Consider the following 21475-nt stretch of genomic DNA (forward strand, 5'->3'; position numbering starts at 1 on the left):
GGATATTTAATGCTGATTACATTTGGGATATTAATGTAAATGAGCACTAACTATTAATATAGAGTTGGATTCAGAACAAGCTGCCATGAACAAAAAAGACGCAGGAAGTCAATACCTTTTCCATTACTCTTCCACGTTCCAATATCACTGACTTACTCTTACTCCTTCAGCGAGTTCCCCAAATATTCCGTGCAGATTTTTAGAGCATTCACAATGCACAGAGGAAAGGCTGAACTGATAAAAACGAGCCCTTTCTTTGACCAGAACTTTACTTCTGGTAATTCTGGATCCAACTCTATGATTCCTAGTTGTTTTTCTGGCATCTTTACTGTGAGCTTTAACTAGAAGATGATAAAATGAACTTGTTTCGGGAATACCTAACATCTTTCAGAGAGAGAAATTGACAGATTTTGTCTGTAAACACCTTATTGATTATGCATGAATGCAAAGTGAGAGCAATACATTTGAAATATAGAACTTTTTTTTTTAAAAAAATTGGTCATTCAAGTAGGGCTCCCTTTGTTTGAATCCACTTCTAAACTGTAACAATTGCTGTGTGAAGGATACACTGTCTGACTTTTCCCTTCCATTTATATGCTGCATAGGATAGAAGCTGTACCACTTTCATCCTAGAAGATAGAGCATCAGTATACTCTGCTACAACTCAGATTTGGGCTTTTCAGACCAGCAAGCGGCCAACCGTACATAAGGTTAATTCTTTGGACTGATTAACAATGTTGGCAAACAGTGCTGAACGGTCTGTTGTGGTAGAGTATTCAGAAATCTGATGGAAAAGGTGCAACAGATCCAATCTTCTTTGCAAAACTTTGGTTTATAGCATATTAACCTAGTTCTAAAATTTTTTTCCAGAAAGCTATGCCTTTTATAGATATGTATGAGGATAGCTTCTTTTAACACCTTCATGCCATATAACTACTTTTGCCTATTCCCTTGCCACCGGATCCTGTTTGTTACCTAATTATCAATTTTCTTTTTCATTTGTAATTTTTATTCATTAATTCAGTATAATTTTCAGATGTTTGATAATTTGTCAGTTCTGGAATCATTTTCTTTGTTATCATTTCTCATGTACATACATATCATTCTTCTCCCTTGGCTTTGAGAAATGTGATCTTAATCATAATTCTGTATAATGGTATTCATTTGTTTTCAGCTCACAAAGTTTTTTGTGCTCTTGTCATGACCCCCGTTCCAGCACTGGGAGTCACCATACCCTTTGTTCATTGTATAGGTGTTACATGGAGATGCATTGTTCACAGGGATACCTGTATTTGCCTTATAATATAAAATGTATTTTTTATTACTTGCAGTAGTATAATAGCAATTGTAATTATAGACCATCAGTATTTAAATTAGAATTAAAAACTTGTCCAATCTTGGACTTTAAGGCAAGATTGTGAAATCTGGGTTGTAATGTGCCTCAAATAGAAGTATACTAACATTTCATATTTCGTTAAGTCAAAATATGCATGAGCCTGGATTAGCAGGTGATTAAATTAAAGAATCTCCAGCAGATTCTCTAGAATCTCTAGTTTTGTTTGAATCTGGAAATATTGTTATGCATTACAGAATAAATATGGCTTGGAAGTTTGAATAAGATCCTTACTAATTCTGACCTGATAGCTATTGCTTTGAAATTTGTATGAAATATAAAATTGCAATTAGCTAGATATTTCTGATATATCTATATGTATATTGAAGCGGCTCCAAACCTGAACCAAAGGCTTTTGCATAACTTGACTTATGCATTAGACAAATATAAGCTAGATAAATGCATCTGTGATTCTGCCAGCTTCTCATAGTCCTACTTTAAAGATAAATACATATAACTAAACTTAAGGTACAGATGGTGCTGTCAAAATTTCAGTAGATTCTTAAGATCACTGTACTATCGAACTGTCATGGAACATGACATTAAGTAACAAAGCACATTTAATGAAAACAAACGTATTTTGACATTATGTCACAAATTAAAACAATGCAGTGTAATGCTAGATACGTATTCAACTCCCAAAAGAAAAAAAATCTGTTGATATCCATATTCACTCTACCTATTCCTCTTTCTCAGTTGACACAAAGAAGCTGAACATGAACCTTATTATCATCTAAACTCAGATTATCAGCTCTTTGAGGGAACCTTCTCTCCTTGAATTGTTTCAGCCTTGGTTGGTCCCCAGAAGTTTTATAACTATAAGAATTGGTACCTGAGGGTTTTAAAAAATGATGTCCTTTGTAGTCCCTCCGTATGAATAATGCATCTGCACAGAATCCTTTGTTGGAATTTTCTAGAAGAGAAGCATATTTTTTCTGCAGGAGGTGCTCCATTAAGGACTCTGCTTCTAGGCACAGTTACTTACTTACGTCCAAATTTTTTTTTCAATGTTGCAGAAGTGTGGTTAGGATTTTTCTCTAATACTGTAAATTCTCATGGGTTACTTTAGGTTCTTTCACCTCCCTTTTCTTCCCTGGGGGTGATTTCAAGGAAAAAAACCCTCTCTTAGAGTATGGCTTCCTGACTGAGCTTCCAGCTTATACCCACTCAAATATTTTTCTACAAGTGCTGAGCTATAATGGCAATTCATTGCTAGCTTATTCAGATTAGTTAGTTTCCAAGAAGAGCAGACCATGTTCTTTGGATTCGGTATCAGAAGAGAAATCATGGGAATCTTTTCTAACTCTGTTCTGAAGAGTGGGAGTCAGTGGGCTCTTCTGCATAGCACTTTTAGGCTACTTGCTTAAAGTAAACAAGCAAATAAGTAAGGAAATGCTGATGTAAGAGATTGCTATCTGGATACCAGGTCTCATGTCTGAGCAACAGTTGTCTCCGCTCCCAATTCCTCTGTTTCTAACAGACAGATAGCATTTCCACTTTTATGGGTATTTGAAGGCATGTAATTTTCCACTAAGAAATCTTTTTTATGAGCCCTCCCTCTTGACTCTCTTTTGTACTTAAAACAGAAAGGTCAAAAGCCAACAATAGCAATTTGCCTGTCATTTAGATGAAAACAGGAAACTGGCAGAACTCTTGTCAATTCACCTACTTAAAGAAAGATCATCATCTCACTATTTCACTTGTAAACCTGTGTTTTTTAAAGGCCCTATGTTTCACCTCTCTCTCTCTCTCTCTCTCTCTCTCTCTCTCTCTCTCTCTCTCTCTCTCTCTCTCTCTCTCTCTGTGTGTGTGTGTGTGTGTGTGTGTGTCTGTGAGAGAGAGAGGGGGGAGAGAGAGAGAGAGGGGGAGGGAGAGAGGTGAAACATAGGCCCTTTAAAAACACAGGTTTACAAGTGAAATAGTGAAATGATGATCTATGAAGTTTCTCTCTCTCTCTCTCTCTCTCTCTCTCTCTCTCTCTCTCTCTCTCTCTCTCTCTCTCTCTGTGTGTGTGTGTGTGTGTGTGTGTGTGTGTGTGTGTGTGTGAGAGAGAGAGAGAGAGAGAGAGAAACTTTATAGATGGGTTTGTGCCCAAGCAGGAAATCCCACTTTGAAATGTAGCAAGAAAGCATGACTATCCAACAATGTAAGAAGGTGATTCAGTTCCTATTCTGAATGGCTAGTTCTGTTGTATTATAAGATTGGGAACTAAAATATACCTTTTGTTGCATTAATGTTTTTAAAAATATGGGAAATTGCAGGGGCTGAAAAATAAATACAACAAGGAGTTTTAGAAAACTATGCAATAAAGGATAAATATATGTTCAAATTGTCCACTATTTTAAGCTATATTAACACCATTTTTCTAACAAGATAAATTATGCCTACAAAAATATTCAGATACAAATACTAAATGTGAGTGATTTAAAAGTTTCTCCTTATCATATGTGTGTTCATTGAACAAAAAAGCATCAAGACAAAAAAGTACAGAGCTGAAAAGCAAACCAAGAATAAAATGAAAAGGAAAAAATACAAGTATTTTCATTTGTGGATATGTAATAAGACAGGGGTGTCAAACTCAATTTCATTGAGGGCCGCATCAGCATTGCAGTTGCCCTCAAGGGGCTAGGTGGGCGTGGCCTACTTGGTGGGTGTGGCCTACTTGGTGGGTGTGGCTAGAGTGCGTATGGCCTACTGGGTGGGCATGGCTAGAGTGCGTATGGCCTACTGGGTGAGCATGGCCAGCTCTACATCGTTCGCATCAAGGGTGCCTATGGGGGCCTGGGCAGGAGTGGGACAGATCTGAGTGTCTCTGGCAGAAGGAGGGTCTCTGGGCCAGAGCCAAGGCAGTGGGGGCCGTTCCCTCACTGTTTCCAGGATGGCTTTGTGGGCCACATGAAACCATTTCGTGGGCCGGATCCGGCCCCTGGGCCTTGTGTTTGACATGTCTGTAATAAGATTTCTGAAGTTTTGTTTCTTCTTTCTTCTATTTTTGTTTTTGTTCTTGATTTTTTATTCTTAACTATATTTGTAATCTTGATTTTTTGTTGAAGAACAACAGTCTTCTATATAAACAAAGAAGGAAATATTTGGCCACTGATATCTGAGACATTTTCCTTATGGATGTTCATCTCCTGCTTCCATAAAGATTGGGCAGATGCTTTGGATTGATATAAAACTTGTTTCTGTGAATGGATGCTCTACCTTTTCTCCATTGTTATTAGGAACTGTCTAGAACATTTTTGCTTCCATGATTACTATTAGATGCTTGAAGTTTTTGATATAATGGCAGAAATAGGCAGAAGAATAATTCATGCATTTGTAAATCAAGTTTTTTCCCCTCCACATATTGAACACTTCTTATGTAATTATTTTGTGTCCCATTACTTTATATTTTAGGTATCTATAGTGATTAGGGCGCCCATTTCCAAGTTTCTATTCCACTTTCATAAAACCTTCTGTGGAATTCTAAAATATAACTGTGGGGTTATCTGTTATAAAGCTATATAACTGTGTGTCCTCTGTATTATGTTACAGGAAACCCAAAAATCTAGAAAAGGCTTTGAGATTAGCTCAGGTCTCTGAACAACCTGGGGCATATTATATTAGGACTTTGAACCAAAATAAAAATTTGAGAGAAATAAAATATAATTGCAGTTATATAAAAAGATAACGTAAACTAAAATTGTAATGATGTCCCTGTCCTAGGACAGGCATAGTATCAGTAACAAATTTCCAATAAGCAGCCTTTATCCCCTGAAATAATATGCAGAGAATTGTTGCATTTGTGTTACAAAGAGAATAATAATCAAATAATCTGTTGTGTGAGTTTATGGATTATAAAATGACCCCATCACATAGTGTTTAAAAGATTGAGAATAAGTGATTTGAGACAATCACTTTTTAATAAATTAATTAGTTTTGCTTCTTATATTAATTTCCCTTTACCAAAAGAAAAAAAGATAATAAAAGCTGATAATCCATTTTGATGCAATTATTTGTTTTAAAATGAAGGACAACTTTTTGTAAAGAATACAATATGTGTAGTTGTGCATGTATCTGTAGGTTTATAATATGCATTGGTTATAATCTTGGTACTGAATTATCATTGTTATAGGTTTATAGGTTTATAAACCACTAAAAATTTAAACACTTTGTTAGAGAATATAGACAGCTCCCCAAAATACCAGAATAAGTACTCCAATCTGTCATCACGGTGGTGTCCATTCTGATCACATAGATAAACCTTCTCCAGGGTGATCTGTCCTCATCTTGGCCCTTCAAGTCTCTCAAACATACACCCATCATGCAATTAAGTCAATCCACCTTTCTGACCATCCTCTTCTCTTTCCTTTACCTTTCCCAGCATTACAGACTTCTCAAGGGAATTGGGGGTTTTTGCATCTCAGTCTATAGAATTACCCAAACTGATCTTGAATATGAGCATGGGAATTTTCATAATAGTCTAGAAAATCTTTTGAAGTTTATTCCAAAATATGCACGCCTGACTCAGAAAATATTTCCCCCCTCTATAACTGAACTTTATTAGCCTGGCTGAATAGATTGGCTACTTTTTATGCGATCTTTTTTATAATAAAGCACAAGATATATAATATGTCATGCTCTGTATTAGTAATTTATTTTGCATTTGACAACCAATCTTTCTTTTTAATCTAAGGGGAAGTCTGCTTTGTGGTCACACTTGTTACATTACCAAGAAAACAGACAGCGAAAACCTACATCTGGGAGTTTCAGTACCTCAGGTGCAGTTGTCTTCCATAAAAATTATGTTGCTATTTTGTACAAGAAAAAAAAATCACAAAAACAAATTATATTTCTAAATTCTAAGAAAAAACAGAGGCACATAGAAGATATGATTACATATTTATTTATTGAAAGCTTAAATCTAATGCAAATTCTATTCTCAGTGGAATATTAATTATTCTAGAACAGTGGTTCTAAATCATTTTAGTCTCAAGATTTCTTTAAATTCTTAAAAATTAGAGAGAACCCCAAAGAGCTTTGATTCTGTGGGTTATATCTACTCATATTTACTGTATTAGAAATTAAAACATCTTTAAAATATTTGTTTACTTTGTGAATCCTGTAAGGGTCTCTGAACCATATTTTGAGAACTGTTGTTCTGGAATATAAATATTCTATTGGGTATCACCTAGAATTATTATTTTAAAATAAATAATCCTTTCTGAGAAAGGCACTATTATTATGTTTGAAGTAATATGTTTTGGTCTATGTTTCCACTGCACTGAACCTGACATAAGTTCATTTTAGGACTTTAAAAGTTAAATTTATTGGGATGAGTTCAATTATTGGACAAGATGTGGAACACAGAGTTTTAAACCTTAGTCAACAAACTGGATTGATAATAAAGGTTTGTTCTAAGACAGAATTAACTGATTTCAAATTGAATTTTTAGTAGTATCTTCTATACAATTTATTAATACAAATACAGTATATTCTATTAATTATAAATAGAATATATTGCAAGAAGTGCTGAATCCTGATATGGAAAATATCGGTCATTTACATGAATGAAAGAAAAAGGGCTTTCCATTTAGAAATCTAATTAGGTTTACTAATGAAGTGTTTTAAGTCAAAGGGCAGATACTTCCCCTCCAGTTCCCTTAAACTATTGCTTGTTCAATTTGTCCAAAAGAATATAATGGTAACTAGTGAAAAAATGTTTAATACCATATCTTATTAGCACTTGGTGTAACCCAAGAGCTAGGTTCTTACGTATAAAATATACTTATTTTGAGCCAAGAAAAGTATAGGTTCTGCGCTTCACTCTATTCTGGGATTATGAATAAGAGTATCTAGTTCAAAATGCACAAAAGCTGATGTGTTTGAATTGCAGTGTCTTTGGTTAATCAGATTTGATTAACTCATTGTACACATTTGAAATCATGCCACAGTATGCATTGTAACTTTTCTTCAAAGCCTGCAAACAATTTCAGCTAGCCTTATCACTTGTATTGTGACCTTTGCCCCCATTCCCCCAAACTGTTGATCTATGCAGATCCAACTGCATTTTGGAAACTTAATTGAATTATTCTAAAAGCAAAGTCCATACAGTATTCATTTTCAAAGAATACTTTTGAAGATTTTTTTTAGATGAAAGATTTCAGACCTACTAACTCCCACTCTCAATAATCTTTTGTCATGTTTTCCTGCATCTACTAGCTCTCAGCAGAAGAAACTCAAGGTGGAGTAGATTTTTCAGAGAATATGCCAAATAAGAAAACACAAATCTCTGTTGTTTAAGCTATAGGTCTTTTAGAAAAGTTATACTTTAATATGAGCATCATAACTAATGTAAAACATAATCATCAACTGATGAGACAATGAAGATTACAGATGAGCTCATATAAAAGCCTATATAGTAGAATGACTTCAAATGTTGCTCAAAATCAAAGCATTCGGATTTTTTAAATATTTAATTAAATGTAATCTGTATTTTAGGAATTCTTCTAGATGCTGAAAGAAGGAAGTCAGATGCCAATCCAGGAATGTCTCCTTTAAGAGTATCCCTCATCCAGGACATGAGGTTGGATTTTTGCAATCCTAAAGATCAGATAAAAGTTTTAATCATATTTTAGGACAACTAAGTTTAAAATATTTCCTTTAATTTATTTCATTATTATTTTGATTGATATCATTTTGTATTTAGGCAAAAACCAGAACCTTAAGCCAGTTTATTGAAAAGAATGTATCAGGTATAATCAGTGAAATATAATATTTAGTAAGTCAGGTAAAGATTGAAATCTAAACTTCAGCTAATTTTGAAAAATGCTCTCACCACAATTTTTTTTAAATTCCTGCTCTTATTCGATATCACTACCTCAAGATGTTGCTAGCTTTCTATAGGAGACAATAACTGCTTTAAATAAAATATTTGTTGAATCATTGTTGAAAAATGCACACTGTCAAAGACAATATCAAAATACAGTTTATTTTTAATGCCATATATTGTAAGGAATATTGAAAATTTCAGTATAGTTTAAGAACATATTAAACCAGAGGTCTTCAAACTCAGCATGCTGGCTGAGGAATTCTGGGAGTTGAAGTCCATGAGTCATAAAAGGGCCGAGTTTGAAGACCCCTGTATTAAACATTTTAAGCTTTTGTTAACATGTAAGGTTAAGACTCACAAATGGAACCATTGGTGTTCATCTGCTGGCTCCCACTAACAATATATGAAGATAATAATCTGTCTGTAGTCAACCTCAGTGTGACAATGAAATGTAGATTTTGATTTTGTATGCCTTTAAGAGACCCAAGAATAAAATAATTACCAGATTAAACTCATACTATGGCTTTATTTGCTGGGTTTGGTCGGGCAGATGAATTCAAAGATCTACTAACACATAATGCAAAGCTGGGCTAATCAAGCAAGACTGCTTGTGAGCAGCGTCTGCTCTCAGGCCATGTTGGAGTACACAAGGACATGTTTTTACTGGATCAGTATTACATCCCAGTTCTAAACTTTAATCTAAAGAAGGAACACTCTTTTTACCTCTAACTTCCAGGCTTTCTAATCATGTCAGTGTGAACTTCAAGGTAGAAGCTACAAAATTTCTAATTTACATAATATTTATACACTTTCTAGAACATACTTTATTTCCAATATTAAAAACTTGTCTTATCATGTAGCATTCACAATTCTAACTCACAGAATATTCTACAAAAAAAAAATCAAAATCCATCTTTTAATATAATTAGACTGTGAAGTTCAGGGGTTTGGAAGTTAGATAAGCTTCTTCCAGAAAACATGTGTCTACAGGTAAATTTGGAAAATCTACATCTCACTTAAGCGCAAAAAAACCCATTTTTTTCCTGAGCTGTATATATTTTTTTGGGTATGCATTTGTTGTTGTATGCATCTTTTGTACTCCTTTTATGCCTATACAATTCATATTTTATCTTTATGCTAGAAGAGAAAATAATTTTCTTTGATGATACTATATTATTAATGAACCTATTTCTCTTCCTCAGTAAAAGGCTTGGCAAGAATAACAGTATGATTTATTTTGCTTTGCTTTTCAGGCATATTCAGAATATAAGTGAGATCAAAACAGATGTTGGTAAAGCTAGAGCTTGGGTTCGACTCTCTATGGAAAAGAAATTACTTTCCAGACATCTGAAACACCTTCTTTCTGATTATGAACTCACAAAGTATGTTGAAACAATCATTTGCTTTAAAATCACTTTTCATATCTCACAACTAATATGTAAAAAAATATTACAATGTAAAAAAGATGTTGAGACTCTAGAACAGGGGTGTCAAACTGCTGGCCCGGAAGCCACACCCACCCCATTGCCGGCAATGGCAAAACCATCTGAATACGTGACGTCGCGAGTTTGACATGTCTGCTCTAGAAAGAGTACAGAGAAGAGCAACAAAGATGATCAGCGGACTGGAGGCTAAAACATATAAGGAACGGTTGCTGGAATTGGGTCTGTCTAGTCCAGTCAGCAACCTGAAACAGTGAAAAAGCCACTCGGAACCGGTTCCCTCACAAAAGGAAAAACTGGGAGCCACAAAAAATATGTGCGCATGCGTGTACATGCGCACATGCGCAGAACAGGGTTTGACTGAAGAGTAGAGCCAAGGCGAGATATGCACCTACCCTGCATATTTGAATTGATTGGTTGAACTTTTTTAGTCCCACTTTTTTTTTTTGGACTGCACATGGCAGAGGACCGGGAGCCGCAGGAGATGGCTGAAAGAGCTGTATGCGGCTCCAGAGCTGCGGGTTGCAGACCTGTGGTCTAGTCTAATGAAGAGAAGGATGAGTGGGGATATGATAGCAGTGTTCCAATATCTCAGGGGCTGCCACAAAGAAGAGGGAGTCAAGCTATTCTCCAAAGCAACTGAAGGCAGGACAAGAAGCAATGGATGGAAACTAATCAAGGAGAGAAGCAACCTAGAACTAAGGAATAATTTTTCTGACAGAACAATTAATCAGTGGAACAATCTGCCTCCAGAAGCTGTGAATGCTCCAACACTGGAAGTTTTTAAGAAGAGACTGGACAGCCATTTGTCTGAAATGGTATAGGGTTTCCTGCCTGAGCAGCGGGTTGGACTAGATGACCTCCAAGGTCCCTTACAACAACAACAACATCATCATTGTTATTATTATTTAATAAATACTGCATGAATTTCCTAGTTATTTGTGAAAGAAGATAATTTTCAAATTATGATATGAGCTCAAAAATTTAATCCCAGAATTCTACTATTCTGACTATTAACTGACATGACTTAATTCTACTATTAACTGACATGACTTAGAAAAAGAAAAAAAAAGCTAAATATAGCTTAAACCAGAGGTCCCCAGGTTTTTGGGCACCAGGGACCAGTTCCACGGAGGAAGGTTTTTCCACAGACCAGATGGGGTGTGGTCTTGAATACTGCCTGCCAGGGCTTTTTTTCTCATTGAACGCTCAGAACGGAGTTCCGGCACCTTTTTTGGATGGAACCTTGTAGGGTAGGCAAGGCGGGTTGTATGACATGTGTGAGTTCCGGCACCTTTTTCTTTTACAAAAAAAGCACTGCTGCCTGCATCCTGAGGATGGAGCTTTTTTTGTTTGTGTGGCTTGCTTGCTGGCATCCTGTGGACCGGTGCCGGTCCAGAGACTGGGGGTTTGGGAACCCCTGGCTTAAAGCAATCCATTCACTCTATCATTTAATGTTGCAATTCATCTTTTCTTCCACCGTATCCCTACATTGTTTCATACTTTGTCTTCTCTTCTTTAAATTTCTCACGTCTCTTCATGAGAATCTCATTAATTCTATCCTTTCTTGATCTTCTCATTCTTTGGTCCATTCTCCCTTCATTTATTTGTTTTGCAGCTTGATGTTCATTTTCTATATATGACCAGATCACTTCAAGTAGGTGGTCTTCTTTTCCCTCTCTGCTCCCACGAGGGCTCGGTTGAGATCTGTGCGGTACAGGCAGTCCTCGACTTACAGCCCTTTGTTTAGTAACTGTTCAAAGTAACGACGACACTGAAAAAAAGTGACTCATGACCTTTTTTTTTCACACTTACAACCCCATGATCATGTGATTTACATTCAGATGCTTGACAACTGGTTCATATTTATGACAGTCACTGCATCCTGGGGTCGTGTGATCCCTTCTTGCCACCTTCTGACCAGCAAAGTCAATGGGGAAGCCACTTAACAACCACGTTACTGACTTTACAGCTGCAGTGATTCACTTAACAATTGTGGCAAGAAAGGTCATAAGATGGGACAAAATGTTTCGCTTAGCAATGGAAATTTGGGGTTCAATTGTGATCATATATCAAGGACTACCTGTAACTAAAAGTTGTCAAGGAACAGACTTCTTTTAATCATTTTTATTCATTTTTTCTTCTGTTCCATTGTGTCTGATGCTTGGAGACTGCCTGGGTGAATACCTGCAGTTTTCCCAGCAATGTTTTTCAGAAGTGGATTACCATTGCCTCCTTCCAAGGGCAGGGTGACAGTGACTGGCCCAGGGTCACCCATCTGGCTTCACGCCAAGCAGGACTAGAATTCACAGTCTCCTGGCTTCTCACCTGATCCCTTAACCACGACACACAGCTGGCTCTCTGTTCTTATTAAGTAGAAGCAAATCCCCCTCATGCAAGTGTGACACCTGGGGATTGTGAATACATCTGTTGTTGTGTTTTCAGTAGCCCTGGAGGAGGAGTTTGCTCAGTCTACAACTTCCTGGAAGCTGCCCTCCCTCCCCGCCCGATCTGCTGAGCTTTTTCTGGATCAGTTAGATGAGCCTCCCACTCCACCCATCCTCCTCGTTATTACCTGGCCTTCTTTTCCTCCAGATGCTCAGCGTCCTCTCATTCTGCCATTCCTCCCCCCTCCCCCCATGAGGAAGTTTGGATTAAAAACTCAGAATATGAATCCCACGGCTGGCTGGGGAATTCTGGGAGTTGAAGTCTACAGGTCTTAAGGTTGCCCAAGTTGGACACCCCTGCTGTAGGTGAAGGCTTTGCACAGCCCTTTCTCCAGGTTCAGTGAAGCCACTGGTGGGAGGACCATATCAACTCCAATTTGTCCTTCAGATCAGAATGGACAGCTCCTTCTCTGAAGTGCTGTAGGGTCTCCTGCTTGAGTAGGGGGTTGGTCTAGAAGATCTCCAGGGTCCCTTCCAACTCTATTCTGATTGATTGATTTCTTTCTCATGATTCAGTTTGTATTCAATCCATATTCATTTAGCACTCATTCATTCTTGGTCCCAACTCTTCTTTTACCGTGCACACCTTTTACTAACCTATTCCCTCTGCATTCACCTGATTAATTAGAAAATTGTTTTTTAAAAATGAAAATATTCCAGAAAGGGATATATGGATTAGGGCAGAACAGAAAAATGATTATGTTTAAGATTAGGAGTTTAGGAGTAGGAAACTGAAAATTCAGTTCCTTGGACACCATAAGCCACAAAACCCAGTGAGTGACCTTGGGCTAACTCTTTCAGTCCAATCTATTTCACGGGATTGTTGATGTTAGGGAAAAATAGGAAGAGGAAGTATTAAATATACTACTTTGAATTCCTGAGTGAAGACAGTAATAAATATATACTAATCTTCAGCACTTTGTTCTCCCATACTTTTTAGGTAACAGAGACTAAGTTTAATTGTTCTTAGCCAAAAGAGTAAATCAAGCTACAACTTCCTTGTTCTATTAATTACTATTTTTATTTTTTTTGAAGTGGAAATCTATGCATCTTATGCCTTTAGAGTTAATTCGATTAAACACAACAATTCTTAAATCTGAATAGAGCATTTATACACTTGCATTATACTTTCCATATAGTTGCTGATAATAGTACAACTAGGATTGAAAGATTTAATGGTTCAAATTTAGTCAGCATTTTATTTCTTTTATCTGGTTTTTTACCCTTCAACAATCACATTTTTTCATATTTCTAAAATAGTTTCCATCCCTTAAAAAGAAATGTTAGTGGTATACATAACAATGGGTTGAAATTTATATAAAGCACATACAGAATCTAAAAGACTCTAAAACAGCAATCCATTGGTTACAATAGTTATTACCAGTGCATTCTTCAGAATGAAACTCCTATTATAATTATAAAGTGTTTATTTTCTTTGTCAGAAAACTCTACAAACGCTATGCTTTCCTCCGTTGCGATGATGAAAAAGAACAGTTTCTTTATCATCTCTTGTCATTCAATGCTGTAGATTACTTCTGCTTCACCAATGTTTTTACAACAATTTGTAAGTATAATCTTTTATTTTTGGAAAATTTTCAAATTATCTTGTGCCTAATTTTCCATAGTAAGCACTTGTAGTTCAGACTCCACTTTGTCAGATCCATGGAATACTATTTTCATATGACTTGTATGTGTATGCCACTATAGAGAGCTAAAAGTCTTAGGAGAAATGTCATAGGAAAATGAAATGAAAGAAATACAGATTCTAAAAATTATGTAAAATCTTAAAATAAATATAAGCCAATTATTCATAAGGCAATATTAATCCCAACATATTATTCAAATTTTAAACTCTGGATTTCTCAAGCCTGGGAGGCTATAATGATATTATTTTGAGATGTGATAGAAAATATATTTAACTAGTATAATTGATTTTCATTGGTAAGCTGGAAAGAGAGCAATTTCTCTCCCTACGCAAATATTCATTTACCTTCAAAATTTGTTCCAGAAAGTCATGACTTTTGTGTGGGAAGTGAAAAAAGGAAAAACCATGCTTAAGGATATTTAAAAGAAAATTGGTCTGTACAGGACACTGAATGCAATGCTAGCTATAAGGCAAACACATAGAGTGTGTTTTGGGAAGAGTAATTTTCAAAAGGCTGTTTGTAAATAAATTGTGAGACAGGTATTTGTATGTGCATATTTGGGTAGCTATCTGCTTGTACCTTGAATCAAAAATGTTAGTGTATTTATATAAATAGATTTCCTGGAAACAGGGATTCTTAAAAGAGTTTTGAAGCTGCCTCATTTATAAACAGAATAAAACATATCTGTAAATTTGATAAACACGATTGTAACTGGCTTGTATAAACCTAGTATTTTAGTAAACATTTAAATAGTGTAAGGGATGGAAGTAAGATCTGTTCCCATCTTACTTACCATTTGCTGTTGCTGGCATTTTTTCTTTCATTTGGCTCATGGGGCTAGTATTGGGCTGATACAGGAGATTAAAAAGTATTAAAGAAGTAGGATAACTTTTACACAGATCTCCTCAAAACCTTACTTAGCTTGCTTTATGATCTATAAAGTAATTTCAGTTAAGAAGAATATGTGTGTATTTCACAATTTGCTAAGTTGCTGTTCAAAAATATCCCCAGCAAGCCTATAACGCTCTACACTTACTACTTATTTTAACTGATAGATTTCAGAACATAAATCAATAAACGTTAAGCAGATGTAATAGGTTTAAGAACTCAATTGAAACCTAACATTAAAAAGTGTAATATATTAATGCATGAAAGGTGACAAAATGAACTAGGGAAATTCTCACTGGGAAAGTTTCTTACTTGGGAGTTTGTCACTGGGGAAATGTACATTTCAGGAGTAGGAGATTCTACTGAAGAAGTTCAGTGAAGCTCCCCCTGCATTTATTCTTGGAGACAATTACCCAGATGTATACGTGTTTTCTTTTTCGCAGTGATTCCATACCATATATTGATTGTTCCTAGCAAAAAACTTGGTGGCTCAATGTTTACAGCCAACCCATGGATGTGTATTTCAGGAGAATTGGGTGAAACAGGAATCCTACAGGTTCCAAGAAATATGCTGGAGATGACATTTGAGGTATCTCTCATGTTGTTGTTGAGCAGAAGAAAGCAACTTTTTAGGCTCTAAGCCTTGGGCTTTGGTTCAAAATATAATCTGCAATGATCAAGGGCTACATTACAATAATGTAAGCCCTTTAATGTTTTTTTTAAAACAGGGAATAGCTTAAACAGCTTTGACAATTGGCCTTTAAATTCTCAGCAGCTTTATATCTTGAAACTACAGGTATCCCAGAGCCATGGGGTATCTGTCCCAAGTTAATGGAACACAAAATAGAAAAGCATGGACATTGTGGGTGGGTGGGGAAAGGGAACAGGAGAGAGAGAGAGAGAGAGAGAGAGAGAGAGAGAGGGGGGGGGGAGGGAGGAGAGAATTTAATAGAGTGACCTTTGAAAATAGTTACTTTTGTGGATTCCAGCAAACCCTGACAATTATGATCACAAAAAGGTTACTAAAAGAGGAGTAAAGTTTCCTTTTTCTACATTTAACTTGAGGTTTTGAGAAAACTCTCCTATTATCTGATTCTGAAAATTGTTTCTTTCAATTGTAGCATTTACCCTTAGTAATTTCCTTAGTAATACATTGACAGGTTTATAGAATAGATTCCAAGGTTTTTACAAAGTTAAAAATCATTAAATTTATCACAGAACAAAAAGGGGAAAAAGATCCAAAACCCAAAAATCTACCATCATAAATAATTAGTCAGTGATGGTCTAATGCAGCGGTATCAAACTGCTAGCCCGCAGGCCGGAAGCGTCATCAGGAAACGACGCCCACCCCATTGCCAGCAATGGGGAAAAAGCTCTGATATGTTGTGCGACGTCACATGACGTCGCAAGTTTGACATGTCTGGTCTAATGAAACAGAACTTTCAGTGATTTATGGGAAATCAGCAAGGAGGGTACCTGGTGCATCTCTAGGATTAGCGTTACAAAGGAGGGGGATGTTGCTTGCAGTGCTCATTTGATCTTTCATGGAAATAAGACCCTAAGCAAAGCCTCCCTTTTACAATGCATGTGTCATCAGTGTCCACTTGAAGGGGACAGTCCCTAAGGTAACCCGGAGTTTGTTTACATAGAGGTTTTTAAGTAATAAAGAATTTTGTTTGGACTTGGAAACTAATCGGTAGCTTGGGCAGTAAGGAGAGAACATACCAGTACTAATTATTAGCCATTAATATCCTGACCATTGCCATGTGTGCCACCTGCAAATTCTGGGTCATTTCAAAGGCAATCTCATATAGAGCATGTTAGAGTGGTGTTCAGGACATACATAAATGTTGCCATAGCTTCATAATCAAGAAACGGGTGCAGCTGGCATATTAGCCAATGCTGAACATGCGTTCTCTGCTCATGGCTTTTCTCTGATGCTCCTGCAACAGCCATATGTTCCCAAGTTGTGGACCTGTTCCTTCAGAGAGAGAGGATCCCATCAACAACAATTACTGAATCATTTTGGAGAAAATGGGAAATATCATATTATCTTTTTAACCCTAGTTAAAATTCCAATCTTCTTCTGAGAGTGTCAATTGCCTTCTCTCCCTTGCATTTCTGTTGCTTTCCAGTTGCAGAGCAAAACAGAATTGACTTTCAAACTATAATTCAATTCTTTGTCTATGTGCTTCTCCAATGTCTGCCTAAAGTCCTGTTATATCTTCCCTCTTCTAATGTACATTAATAAAGGCAACTTGTTTGATTTTTTTTGTTTTCTAATTTTTAGTGTCAGAATTTGGGAAAACTTACTACAGTACAAATAGGACACGATAATTCTGGATTGTATGCCAAGTGGCTAGTGGAATATGTTATGGTCAGAAATGAAGTGACAGGTCACACTTACAAGTAAGTTTCCTTTCAATTTATACATTGTACAAATAGTATTTGAATTATTGAATTCTTGAGTAAACTAATTTGTACTACAATAAATATGATTGCCTCATTTGCTTGTTTCTGTAACTGTTCCAAAGAAGGATGTATCAATCTTAATAACTTTACTAGCTGAATCTGCAAATGTTGGAAGTACATTTATTTGGAATTTTCTACTTCACATATAATAAATAATCTTTTATCTATTATAGTAACTTTCTATTAGATTCATGCTTATACAAAAAATATGCATTGACTTCTGCATAAATTGGAATCTAATGGAAGAATGGAGCCTATACACATATCCTGATTTTTTAAATCAGTATTTGACAGCCTAAATTGTGCTGTTGTGCACCCCATCAGCAGTCCATTCCAAATATTTGCATGTTTAAATCCACAATCTTCATATTTTTTATTTTATTTTCAGAAGGTAGGCTGTGTGTCCCTGTGAGACAGAGTTACATCAGAGGTGGGCAACCCAATGGTTCCCAGCAGTTTATTTGAAACCCCCGTTATCCTAAACCTGCATTGCCAAAATATAGCAACAGAATAATCAAATTATAGTAGATCGATTAAAGCTTATTGCTAAGTGTGTGGTCTAAGTTAAAGATTCCTTCTGGAAATTCTCCATCTTCTGCTTCTTACCTTTTCCACAAAAGAGCTGGGGGAAAAATGAAGTATGCCTCTTCCAGAGGAAACATTGCATCATCAAATAGCCTTCAGTGATCTTTCAAAAACTCAAGATGGTCAGTTGTAGCTGTCAATACCCCAAGAATGATCTATTCCAGGGGTCTGCAACCTTGACAACTTTTAAGACTTGTGGACTTCAGAATTCTGGGAGCTGAAGTCCACAAGTCTTAAAGTTGTCAAGGTTGCAGACCCCTGGTCTATTCAGAAGTACATGAACACTATTCTGCTGGCTCAATTATACAGTAACTGGAAATATTTACAATGAAGCACACTCACATTACAGAGCAAAATCAAGTCTGCTGTGTGCTGTCTTTTAAAAAGTGTAATATGAGCACAGTGACCCTACAGTACTTTCTTTTCTTTATTTTTTTCCTCAGGTTTCCATGTGGAAGATGGCTTGGAAAAGGTGTAGATGATGGCAGCTTAGAAAGGATCTTAGTGGGTGAATTGCTGACATCTCATACTGAGGTAGATGAAAGACAGTGCAGAACGCCTCCATTACAGCAATCCCCCAGCATGATCAGAAGATTTGTCACCATATCACCTAACAACAAGCCAAGTAAGCTGGGTGGATTGTAGTTATGAATGAGCTACCTGAAAAATGGCATAGAATACTCAGGGAGACTCAGTATTATAACACTTACTTGTATGACCCACTGGTCTGTTCTCAAAACTGTGAATATGTTCTCTGTAATTATCAGTTGTAAATAATTCCAAAATTCATGCTATTAAAACTAAGTCACACAATATAATTGGTTATTATCTCAAATATGCATGAGAGTTCATAAATATTGTTGCAATTGAACTATATATTGGTTCATCTACTGACTGAGGAAAGAAAGACAATGTTTATTGATTAAATCTGTAGTATAAAGCTAAAAATATTAATGGTTACAAGCTGGATATCTCATAAACCTGTTAAGAGATTTTCTTGTTTAATTTATAAAGATTGCACTCAGCCTGTTGAGTGTAGCTATTAACATCATTTGCCAAGGACCAATTTTCCTGTTATAGCTTTATAACTATAATGGAATTGTAAGTGATCTTTGGGAAAGGAGGAAAAGAGATACTGCTTAGAATCAAACAGACAAGAGGCAGGAGCCCCCAGTGGCTTAATGGCCAGAGAAAGATATTTAGGAAAGTTCCATCCTAATGGATGAAGCACCTAAAATGATATTGGGAAGTTTATGCCTTCAGATTTGCAAAGTTCTGTTAATATAGCCCTACAATAAAGTAGAATTGGTTCATCTAGTCTTGTTTCCTGTCTGGTTTACGAGGGCTGACATCAGTCTTGCAAATCTCCTATTCTCTTCCAAAGAGAGGGATTTTGGGAATGGCTTCCCATCCTCAAAGAATACCATCTGGCAGCCACATTGTTACAACACCAATATCAAGTAGATGCATCCAGTCCTGTCTGGTTTACTTGCGAAGGCTGATAGTAACATATATGGGCAACTGGGTGCTTTAACTTTGTATGCACACAAACAAGTATACACAGGCAGTCCTTGTTAATGACAGTCCTGCTTAGCAACCATTTGAACTTACAACAGTACTGAAAAATTATGTTTGCAATTTACTAGAGACAACTGCAGAATGCACAAGTATATTGTTATTGATCACAAACTGAATCAGAATCTACAATGTGATCTGACTGCAAAAAAAAAAAAAGACCAACTAAAAAAGACAACTGTAGTTTTAGGCCCCATGGATAGAAGTGTAATTTCTACATCATGGGAAGTCATTCCGTTCTGCTGGTCTGCATTGGTCAGCCACCATCCAGTGTACCAAGTCCTTTAAAGGTAAAGGTAAAGGTTCCCCCGCACATGCGTGCTAGTCGTTTCCGACTCTAGGGGCCGGTGCTCATCTCCGTTTCAAAGCCGAAGAGCCAGCGCTTGTCCGAGGACGTCTCCGTGGTCATGTGGCCGGCATGACTAGATGCCAAAGGCGCACGGAACGCTGTTACCTTCCCACCGTAGTGGTCCCTATTTTTCTACTTGCATTTTTACATGCTTTCGAACTGCTAGGTGGGCAGAAGCTGGGACGAGTAACAGGCGCTCACTCTGCTACGCGGCACTCAGGATTCGACCCGCCAAACTGCTGACCTTCCGATCGACAAGTTCAGCGTCCTAACCCACTGAGCCACCAAGTCCTTTACTAGATGCTAAATCCTACAGGAGTGGTTAAAAAAACTGAGAATGTTTATACAGGAAGACTGAGAGGGTAGAATAGTATTCTTCACCTACTTAAAAGAAACAAAAAGACCATCATCTCTTCTATATTACTGCACAGCATAAGTAATAGGAAAGAGTTTGTATTTAATGTTGGGGGGGGGGAAACAAACTTCCTAACAGGAAGAAAAGATTTATAGGAGAACCAATTATCCAGCGAGCTGGACAGCTTCCTATCAGTGGATGTGTTCAAGCAGCTTGTCAGTCATTTGCTGGGAATATATCACTTCCTGCAGTGAACTGGATTTGTTCTTGAGATTAAGGTGTCCTCTTTGGACCTATGATTCAAAACTAGGGCAAAGCCACAAAGTTAATTTTCTAACTTTATTATCTAGATAGCTGAATATATTTTATAACGTAATTTTATTTTTATTATGGGATTATTATTTGTGGTATGCTACACAGTAACTTTTGAAAAAAATGCTATAAAAGAGAGAATATGTTCTCCATTTTTATTTTTAAAAGGACTTGTCTGTGTATAAACTAGACATCAAATTAGGTTTTTTAAATATATATATATATATTCTCTTTTGCACAGAGTTAAATACAGGTCAGATACAAGAATCTATTGGTGAAGCAGTAAATGGAATTGTGAAACATTTCCACAAGCCAGAGAAAGAGGTAAGCTTACTATACATAGCAATAATGGGGATTGATCATTTCTTCCTTGATTGATATCTGCCTAGAATTGACTAATATAATTGCTAATTAATGTAAAGGTGTAGATTATCAAATACATGATATTGTAAATTTCATACTGTGGCAGTTCTTATTAGGACTTTCAAGTGTGTTTGGAAGCTGTAATTAGGTTCATTTGATCAGTATTAGTAGAGGTGAAATATAAATTTACATCTAATTTATCTTTTACTGTAATTCCTTTGATTGTTATGAGCCAGTCAGAGTCACTGGGAGTCAGACAGGATACAAATTTGATGAATTGTTATTATTTGATAAAAAGGGGCAGGTAAACTACACTGTGGGAATGAGAGGTAGGTTTGGAATTTGATTTGTGTGAATCTGGATCACCAATACTTTCCTTAATTTTCATATACGGACTACATTCTCATCTGAGGTTTTTTACTCTTTTCCCTATTTTGTAGTAGTAGACATATCCTGTGGTACTTCAGCCTTTGCAGGCTTAGTCTTCCAGGCCACACAGGAAACATGACCAAATGAACTAATTCTACTTTATTGTAAGGCTACATTAACAGACTCTGGCAAGTCTAATTCCTGCCATCTTTTTTACAGTCTGAGAAGCTAGGGAGGATTCCTTTTGAGCCTATTACTCGGCCCTCTATCCAGTTGCAGACTATACCATCTCATATCTGACCATTCCTTAGGCAACATTTCTTCTCCCGTCTTCAAGGTGTTTCCTACATACTGTTGCAGGTACCCAGTAGCATAGGCATCCATAGCAAACAGAAGTTGTCCACTATTCTCCCTGCAGTTTCAAATGGTCTGCCTCTATTGTCCTTTCTTTGCATTGTATGGTAC

The 21475-nt window shown here is 36.5% G+C and overlaps 1 protein-coding gene across 4 annotated transcripts in view; it reads left to right on the forward strand.

Annotated features, from left to right (window-relative positions):
* The window catches only part of DENND5A (DENN domain containing 5A), a 72192-nt gene that overhangs the window by 45731 nt on the left and 4986 nt on the right, over window positions 1-21475 (forward strand). The window contains exons 13-21 of one of the 4 annotated variants that reach the window (XM_081317382.1): window positions 606-710; window positions 6072-6156; window positions 7877-7961; window positions 9461-9589; window positions 13539-13660; window positions 15074-15219; window positions 16921-17039; window positions 18131-18312; window positions 20520-20602. In XM_081317382.1, the coding sequence (XP_081173508.1) occupies window positions 606-710; window positions 6072-6156; window positions 7877-7961; window positions 9461-9589; window positions 13539-13660; window positions 15074-15219; window positions 16921-17039; window positions 18131-18312; window positions 20520-20602 (1056 nt within the window). Of the gene's footprint in view, window positions 1-605; window positions 711-6071; window positions 6157-7876; window positions 7962-9460; window positions 9590-13538; window positions 13661-15073; window positions 15220-16920; window positions 17040-18130; window positions 18313-20519; window positions 20603-21475 lie in introns of those variants that run through there. The other 3 variants (XM_081317383.1, XM_081317384.1, XR_014025078.1) reach the window with 3 other exon arrangements.

Source organism: Vipera berus, assembly GCF_964194415.1.
Source record: "Vipera berus genome assembly, chromosome: 1".
NCBI classification, from domain to species: Eukaryota; Metazoa; Chordata; class Lepidosauria; order Squamata; family Viperidae; genus Vipera; species Vipera berus.